The sequence below is a fragment of the Oncorhynchus gorbuscha genome, linkage group LG19, assembly GCF_021184085.1.
Source record: "Oncorhynchus gorbuscha isolate QuinsamMale2020 ecotype Even-year linkage group LG19, OgorEven_v1.0, whole genome shotgun sequence".
In the NCBI taxonomy this organism is placed as follows: Eukaryota; Metazoa; Chordata; class Actinopteri; order Salmoniformes; family Salmonidae; genus Oncorhynchus; species Oncorhynchus gorbuscha.
In genome coordinates, this window is record NC_060191.1 from 56,137,321 (window position 1) to 56,146,945 (window position 9,625).

The 9,625-nt window shown below is 42.8% G+C and overlaps 1 protein-coding gene across 1 annotated transcript; it reads left to right on the forward strand.

Moving 5' to 3' along the window:
- The first annotated feature begins 5,027 nt into the window (after positions 1-5,027).
- Positions 5,028-9,072, forward strand: LOC124006442 (collagenase 3-like). The gene is made up of 10 exons (XM_046316459.1): positions 5,028-5,150; positions 5,516-5,760; positions 5,972-6,120; positions 6,374-6,499; positions 6,588-6,743; positions 6,859-6,979; positions 7,081-7,214; positions 7,386-7,545; positions 7,749-7,852; positions 7,965-9,072. The coding sequence occupies exons 1-10, from the start codon at positions 5,052-5,054 to the stop codon at positions 8,063-8,065; spliced, it is 1,395 nt and encodes a 464-aa protein (XP_046172415.1). The 5' UTR covers positions 5,028-5,051; the 3' UTR covers positions 8,066-9,072.
- Positions 9,073-9,625: the final 553 nt, after the last annotated feature.

The following is a 9,625-nucleotide window of genomic DNA, read 5'->3' on the forward strand; positions in this document are numbered from 1 at the left end:
CACAGGTTGAACCAAGCTGTGGGTGAGCACTGGAGATCTGGTGCATACTACTCGCACCTCTCCCTTAGGCTCAATGCCCACATTTGCCCGGCATGGGTGGAGCGTAGGCATAGGACGGACTGCACCCTCCCAGCGCCCCGGAGACACAGCACGCAGAGCCGGCGCAGGATGCCCTGGGCCGAAATGACATACCAGAGACCAGACACGCTGAGCCGGCACAACACGCCCTGGCTGGATGCCCACTCTCGCATGGCACTTGCGGGGGGCTGGCCTATTGCGCTCTGGGCTATTTTTTGCGTACCGGTGACACCGTGCGCTCCCCCACATCACACGATGCCTGACCAGTTCAACGCTGCCTTCGGTAAGCACGAGGAGTGGGCTCAGGTCTCCAACCTGACTCCGCCACACTCCCCTTGTGGCCCTCCCCCCAAATAATTTGGGGCTGCCTCTGGTGCCTGTCGCGCTGCTGTGCTACTTCCTCATATCGCCGCCGCCTCTCAGCTTTCGCTGCCTCCAGTTCTTCCTTGGGGCAGCGATATTCCCCAGCCTGTGCCCAGGGTCCCTTGCCCTCCAAAATCTCCTCCCAATTCCAGGAGTCCAGAACCCTCTGCTCCAGGTTACTACGCTGCTTGGTCCTTTTTTGGTGGGTGATTCTGTTTTCGGCTGGTGAAGGAGAAGAGGACCAAGGTGCAGCTTGGTAAGTGTTCATTTTAATAAACAAAAAAACTGAACACTGAAATGACAAAAATAATAAAGAGCGAAAACTAAACAGTTCTGTAAGGAATGCACACAAAACAGAAAACAATCACCCACAACCAAAAAGGGGAAAACAGGCTGCCTAAGTATGATTCTCAATCAGAGACAAACAGGCTGCCTAAGTATGATTCTCAATCAGAGACAACCAGGCTACCTAAGTATGATTCTCAATCAGCGACAATGATTGACAGCTGCCTCTGATTGAGAACCATACCAGGCCAAACACAGAAATACAACCGAAAAAAGAACATAGACTACCCACCCCAACTCACGCCCTGACCAAACTAACACAAAAACATTAAAAAGGAACTAAGGTCACTAAGGTCACTAACGTGACAGTAACACGGTTCTACTCAAAACACTGCAGACCAAAGACGATCAGTTCATGAACACAATGACAAAGTTAGATGACAAAGCAGCAAAACTAATTGAAGTCGCTGACCAAATGAAGGATGAGAGAACTCAGGTGATGAAGATGGAAATATTGATTTCTAAGCCAGCGGAGGAAATCTCATCAATGAATCTCTCGCTCCGTACTCAAGACCTCTATCTGCAAACCATGACAGATAAGTTTGAGACCGACAGGAGCAAGTGTGACACTCACGTGTCCAAAATCAGTACTCTAAGCGCTCAAGTGGACTCTACAATGCAGCAGAATACCACCCTTAGGTACCATCTGGAGCAAGTCCAGAATGGTCACGCTCTACAGCGTGACTACCAATCCAAGCAACCGGAGCCCTGTACTCACAGGAGTAAAGACGATAGGTTTCAGACCTTGCCTCCCTCATGTGTCCCTCAGTCTTCTCCTCTTGGCCATTCGGCACTGAGTAATATTGTGCCTCTTGGCCAACAACAACAAGGCTTGGCTTCTCCTCTTGGCCTTTCAGCCCCAATCTCTCCACAGGATGAAGCCAACCCTCTCCGCCCGCTTGGCGCGGAATACTTCTACAAACTAACCAAGAATTTCCCCACCTTTGACCCCGTTCCAGGTCAGCCACACGATACTGAGACGTTCCTAGCTGACATAGAGAACGCGTTGGATGGCTACCCGAACGCTACGGGTTCTGACAGTGTTTACCTGTTGAAGCAAACGTCGAATAGACACGTGACAAGGTTAATTTGTCTTCACCAGCAACACACGCTAAATGACTATGCTAAACTTGCCACAGCTTTGAAATTAGAATTCAATGGTTCTGTGACTCACAAACACGATAGCTAACTGGCTAACACCGTCAAACAAGCTCGGAACGAACACCCACAAGCTTACTACCATAGGGTTCGTTCAGCGTACTTTGGCCTACTCACTGTACCTTTTAAACAAATGTTCCTGTCGAATATGTATCCTACCTTCATTACCTACTTGGGCCCTGCCGCCCAAGTTGGCTTGCCTATCTTACAACTCAGAGAGCTTGCAAGCACAACTTTTGAGGCATCAAAAGCTCGCAACGCTAAGAGCCCTGACCACTCGGTTTTGAAGTTTGACCAGGAGCACTCACTCCAGTCAGAGGAGCATTATCAGGTATTGGAGTGTTGAGAGATGACGCACAACAACAGTTTCTATCACGAAACCATGATTCCAACAACCTCCGCAGTCGAAATAACTGTAAAGTACTTTGCCATCAACATGACCACCGCTACAATCGACCTGTTCACTACGTTCCCTCACCCAACCCACACAAAGTGTCAGAGCACAAGGGTAACAAAGGGTTGAAGGATGATCAAAACGTAGACCAATGTTCTCCAGAAGTTCCATTACGGGAAGAACTAAAGCGAAGACAATTTGAGGAAAGGATAAAATATAAGTCACAAGAACTAAACGAGGAATTACCGGACACCAGGTCCGCAGGAATTAACACCCATAGCAAGGACGTTAAAGTTCTAATTTCTCCCGCTCTCATTCAAGACCCTATCCAGGGCCCGCTTGATCAAGAAACAAGCCCCCGAGCTTTGTCTATAGACTCTGATACAAAGGTTGCAAAGAAAAAGTTCAAACGCTTTGTTAAAGCCAAGCGCACTCAAAATCGGAAAAGTCAATCTGGTTTCACCTTGAACAGAAATGGCACATCACTTCGTTGCGAACGACCACTCCACTTTGTGGGGAATATGCCCACTAACCACGAATCTAAACGGCCATACCTGGAAACAGTCCTAAAGGACTGCTTAACTTGTCATGCGCTAATTGATTCGGGTGCGACAATATCACTCATCTTTCAAACATTGTTCGATGATCTCAAAGGGGCTTTGAAGCCAACTAAACGTTGGTTAAAAGTGGAACGATGCGACATTACACTTCGAGGGGTCACTCAGACTACCTTGTCTCTCACATTGAGAGTCATGCTGAAACTACACTTCAAGGACATATCGCTCGTTCACCCTGTGTATGTTACCAGCCTCGAAACTGTAACCCTGCTACTTGGAGCATACTTGATGGATCAGTAACTCCCATTGATGGAATGGAAAACCAACCAGGCATGGTCACAGGCCACCGTGCCTTCTCCACTGACGTCGTCCCCTAACGCTAGCTGCAACGCAGTCATTCACGAGGGGTATCTCTCGAAAGCACCCCTTGGGAAAAAGACATTTAGAAACCTCTTGGGGCAGAATCCGATCCAAGGAGATCGATCCAAGGAGATATTTCGATATGTATATGTTTAACACATTTTTGGTTAATATATGATTCCATATGTGTTATTTTATTGTTTTGATGTCTTCACTATTTTTCTACCATTTAGAAAATAGTAAGAATAAAGAAAACCCCTTGAATGAGTAGGTGTGTCTTTTGACTGGTTTATATAAAATAAGTGTCATTTATATTTACAATTCCCTTATTCAAACGGATTACTCATTTACCTAACTCTTATCAATAGCTCTTATCAAGTTGTAAATTGCATTGTTATTTAAAGACCCCATTGTTCCCCTCTAATCAATAAATAAGCATTTTTAAAGGCAAATATATTTTGTATCATTCTACCATCAGCGATATAAATGTATTATTGTATACGTTAATGTTTTAATTGGATGTATTATTTATGTTTTAGTTAGTTGTGTTTGTTAATGTGGGTGACAATCTTAGTTAGTTGCAAAAATCCCCCAGCAACCTTCCCCTCAATATGACTCAGCTCAGTGGCTCTGTTACCACAGTCTAAAACAGTTTGGCTCATGCTCTCTCTCAACATAGCCATATGTATCTGCGATAAAACAGTGATATAGGTATAATAGCATCAGCCAATATTCATAAATACCAATATTAGACTTTAACAGCATCTCCAACAGGTGCACTGTGTATGTTTGGCAAGCTTTTAACCCCAATGAACTCTTTCACAAACGTAGGGATAATTGCAGTTAAGGTTGTTCTTTACATACCGGTTGTAAGGCTGCTTAATTGTCATGTTATTTGTGAATTGCCATAAAATACTCCTCTTGGCTCAGAGTCTGGATTCAGGAATTCCATTGTTACAGCAGACAGATGACCACAAGTGGTGACACACACAGACACACACACATTCCCAGAGGCAGCAGACATACAAGTGACAGGGCATGCGGCATGCCTTAACCTGCCCTGCCCCAGTACTTAAACTCTGCTTCTACAAAACACAGGCTAGCCTTATCCAATAGAATCTAATATATAAAGCAATATCAGTGACCAAATGTGAAATACGTATCCTGTTCTACGTACGTACATTCTGTCCTGCCAAGTTACCAGCACGTGGAAAATTAGGTTGGGTTGTATTTCGAGGAGATTATCCCTTTAACTGATTTATCTATCGCCACCAACTGTCATCAACTGTCATTCTCTGCTCAAAATAACATGGAAGTGTATCACAGTCATGGATGTCTGAAAGTTGAATGTGTACTCATCAAGATGTATGTACTTTACCATTTAAGATCAAATATTTAATTCACTTTCTTCTGTAAAGCCAAAGATAATTTTTTTAGTTATACAGACATTTAGATGTATTTCTCTTTTGAAGAACATAAAATAGCAAGACAAAAGTTATGAGACTGGTAACTTGCCATATGTTATCATTGACAAAAAGAAATTGTCATGAACATTTGGCAAAAACAATGTGACATCACTGCATATTCGGGTGTGTTCAAAGCAGTTTACTAAACCGCAAGCACTCCATTTTCTGACCTACCAGCAGTTTCAGCCAGTCTTTGAGGAGGAAGTGGCCAGGTACTTTTACATGAATCACACACACTTAGAAAAAACACTAAAACACACAGTATAAATACAGTCTTGGCTCCTGGACCCCAGTCAGTCACTGAGCTGGACGCCACCAAGACAAGACAAGATGGAAATCACAGATTTACTGCTCCTTGTAGTGGTTGCTCAGTCATTTGCTATGCCTCTATCATCACTGGAGGAGACTAAAAAGTGGCTATTAGCCGAGGTAAGAAAACTAAAGCTGTGGGTCTGATGTCCTTTTGTTTATCAATGTCTGTTTGGTTCACTGAATATTTATGTTTTTATTATTGCTTTAACAGTTATCCTTATACTCTAAGTAAGGATGAATGCAATCATTTATAGTATAAACAAAAGTGTGTCATTGTTTTATTTAAAGAAAATTGTTAATTAGACAATGCCAGAAGATGTTGAAATACTATAACCTCTCCAATTGAACACTTTTAACCTGTTTCATTTGTGAATTTGCTCCTTACATTGCCACTAGTTTGTATTACATCCATTCCATATGACTATGCTTAAACAGCTACATATCATGAAGCTGTTAACTTATGCTATTGCTTTCCTCTTCAGAAATACCTCCGCAGGTTCTACAACCTTCGAGCTGGACTTCAGGGAACAAAGACTGACAGGTCTTCAGACGCCATGCAGGCTAAGATCAGGGAGATGCAGTCCTTCTTCAACCTCCAGGTGACGGGGAGCCTGGACGCTAACACCCAGGAGCTGATGAGCATGGCCAGGTGTGGTGTCCCTGACGTGGGGGAATACAACCACTTCCCCCGACATCTCAAATGGCAGAACACCATTGTGACCTTCAGGTGAGGCTTGTCAAACACTCTGAGTGATATAGTGTCTCATAACCCTAATTTGTTAATTGTTTATGGTATTGGTGTAATAATGTTAATGTAATCCACTTACACCACATGACCTTGGATTCGATGGATATTATCATCTTTCATTTCTTTAAATTAAACTTGTCAAGTCTCTTTTGAATGAAGATATGGTTCCTCTCATTGAATGGTTATTCAGAATAGTGAATTATACTCCTGATCTGAAGAAGGCTGATGTGGACAGAGCTATCCGTAACGCCTTCAGCATCTGGGCTGACGTCACTCCTCTGACCTTCAAGAAACTACATGAGGGGAAGGCCGACATCATGATTTTATTTGGGACAAAAGGTAGACCCATTTCTTTATTCTGGCCTACAGTTGATACATTTTTTCTCAGTAAGACTATACATACAGAATATTTGGAGAATATCTTGATTAGTTTGATCATTTTACTGTAGTTTTGTTAAACATTCAGTGGTCCTTGTTTAGAGTTGTGCAAGACCTCGTCATAGAAGAAATTAAGTGAATGCTGGCATGCTGGGAACACTTACTGAAACCATCCTCAAACAGAATTTTCTCCCGGCCCTTTCCTTGTCTTTAGAACATGGAGACTTCAACCCCTTTGATGGCCCTGACGGTCTCTTAGCCCATGCTTATCCCCCTGGCAGAGACATTGGAGGAGACACACACTTTGATGAAGATGAACATTGGTCAAAAGACTCAGACGGTAAATATTTTGTCCATTTATGTGGGGATCAGGTAAATGTATGACATGTAACCACTGATTATTTAAAAACATATTGCCTCCCCTGTAGCCTACAACCTTTTCCTGGTGGCCACCCATGAGTTTGGCCATGCCCTTGGCTTGTCCCATTCTACTGATCCTGGCGCTCTGATGTACCCAGTCTACTCCTATAGCCAGGGTTACCCACTGTCTGAGGATGATATCACCGGCATTCAAGCTCTTTATGGTCAGTGTTCCACTTATTAACCCAAACAGAAGTAGACAGAAAATGAAATAATTAATATAATTCCATACACTTGTGTCATATTGTAAAATGTTCATTATGTCGTTCAATCCTATAGGCCCGAACCCCAGGCACAGGAAAGTGAAGCCGAAGCCAGATGCCCCAAACAAATGTGACCCCATGTTGAGTTTTGATGCTGTTACTGAGCTCAGAGGAGAAACAATCATATTCAAAGATAGGTAGGAAGTGTGTCTATTCGTGAAAAAAAACATTTCTGCAAAAACTATTAGCTTATAATGGACAAAATGAATGTGTGTTGATGTATTCTATTTGATGGCAGGTTTTACTGGCGTCTCCATCCCCAGTTTGCAGAGCCTGAGCAAACCCTGATCAAATCCACCTGGCCCTCCCTCCCCAACAAAGTGGATGCTGCCTATGAGTACCCTGAGAAAGACATGGTCTTCATATTCAGTGGTAAATTTAATGCTGGCAACACTGTTCTGACATAGTCCTCTGTCATCCTGAATATACAACTACAATTCTGCTTTGCTCATTTATGTCATGTATAGGGTAGATATCTAATAAAGTTGATGTCGCTATAGAGGCATAGGTTAATTTTGTTGACAAATGTTCATATTTTTCCAGGTATTAAAATGTGGGCTCTAAATGGCTATAACCTGGTGGAGGGCTACCCCAAATACATCCATAACCTGGGACTCCCCAAGACCGTGCGGACGGTGGATGCTGCTGTGTACATCCCAGACACCGGCAAGACACTGTTGTTCTCTGAGGAACATTACTGGAGGTAGGACAGTAGGGTCTAGTCTGGACTGGTCTGGCATGGCATGGGTCTAGTCTGGTCTGGACTGGTCTGGTCTGGTCTGGACTGGTCTGGCATGGGTCTAGTCTGGACTGGTCTGGACTGGTCTGGTCTTGTCTGGTCTGGTCTAGCCTGGTCTGGTTGAGAGATCATTACAGGTTATAGTCTTGGTTGTGTTTTATTGACAGTTATAATGAGAAGACTAACACAATGGACAGAGGCTTCCCAAGATCCATTGAGATGGATTTCCCTGGAATGGCAGAGGAGGTGGATGCTGCTGTATATCAATATGGTATATCAATATCATACATTGTAATATTATTTTTATTATGAAGTTTCCATTGCATTTGCTTTGAATATATAATAAATAGCTCTAACATATTCACCCTTCTTTCTCCTTGCAGGATATTTGCATTTCTTCCATGAACACACACAGTTTGAATACAGCTACAGTGCACGGAAGGTCATTCAGATTGTTAGGACAAACTCCTTTCTCAACTGCTGATCCACTGGTGGAGAACTACTGTTATGTTATGGGAAACGTAGCAATAGGTCATTTGTGCTGGACACCTGCTTGTCATTGTTATTTCTTACTCATCTCAAAGGATGCTGGAAAATGTTATGTCAAATGGATGGCTTATGCCTAGAACTAATGCAGAAACCATTATACAGGGTCTTGATTTATGGTGGCACAATATTCACATCACTTGTTGTAATATTGAAATAGAAATCACTCTGTTATACTGTATAATACTGTAATTGCATCTTTCTCTAGATAGAAATGTTACTTCCAGCTAATTAAATTGGATTGTTGTGTTTCAGGTCCACCAACAGGTGGCAGTCAAGGAAACAAAATCTCGAGTATGAGCTAATGCATTTTATAGACTGAATGTTTTTACTACTTCATTTAATGACACATTTTTATGAATAACATAATGAGTACAAATGGTATTGTATGAGTTGGTAAATTTGGTAAGAGATGGAGGGAAATGGAGACAGGGATGGGAAGAGATGGGGATTTTTGGGACCGCATTCTACACTGGGTGCTTATTTTGGCAGGCATGGTCATGCTACCACAGAGTCTGTTGGTCTTGGATCATCTAAGGTCATTGTGTTCAGGAAGTCGACAAGATATATAGAGCAGACCACATAAAAGACTGCTTACAAATCACAAGTACACACAAACCACCTACACAGCACCAGCCACAGCTGCCAAAGTGCTACAAAAGAGTCCCTCTTTGTCATCAATACTGTAACAGGGATGACTTGGCAGCTTAATTAGCATAGCTCTGCTATTCTGGTGTATGTTATGAATTTCTGTGCCCTTCCTGCTTGTTTTTTACATGGATAGATCCTTGTATTGTCATAGGCCAGACAATAGTTCTATGTTTACACCACAAGAGGGCAGTACGTCAGCACGGTTTATGTGAGCTCAGTCTAAATGGTGGTTTACTGTGAGCTCAGTCTGAATCAGAGGCAGGTGGGAGGAGTTATAGGAGGACAGGCTCATTCCAGCCATTACAATGAGCCTGTCCTCCTACAACTCCTCCCACCAGCCTCCTCTGCTCTGAATGGTGGTTTACGGTGAGCTCAGTCTGAATGGTGGTTTAACATGTGAGTAACATGTGTCACTAATTAAATGCTGTGATTCTTACAAGACAAGCTCTGTGTTGAGACCCACATTCTATGCCTCTTACCTCAACTATGGGATTATTGACAACCCTATCAGTGCCATACTTTAGCAGCCTATGTTGCTCAACTGTTGTAGTTACTTCTGTCAAGCCATCCATATCCTACACCTATAGTAAAAAGTATAATATCAAGTCTATTGATACAAATATATATGTTAGAGTGAGCAAAGAGAGATTCAATCGAGTAGGTATATTCTTAGCACATGTTGTTGAGCTGAACTGATCAGAAGGGATTCTTTCCATAATGGGTATCTGTGATGCATCAGTGAATCAGCATGAGGCTTCTGAGTCCCAGACAGGCTCCAAGACTTGAAACAAAAATAGTAATGAAGCTCATGGGCTTAAAAAGCTTCATCTTTGGGCTCGACCATGTG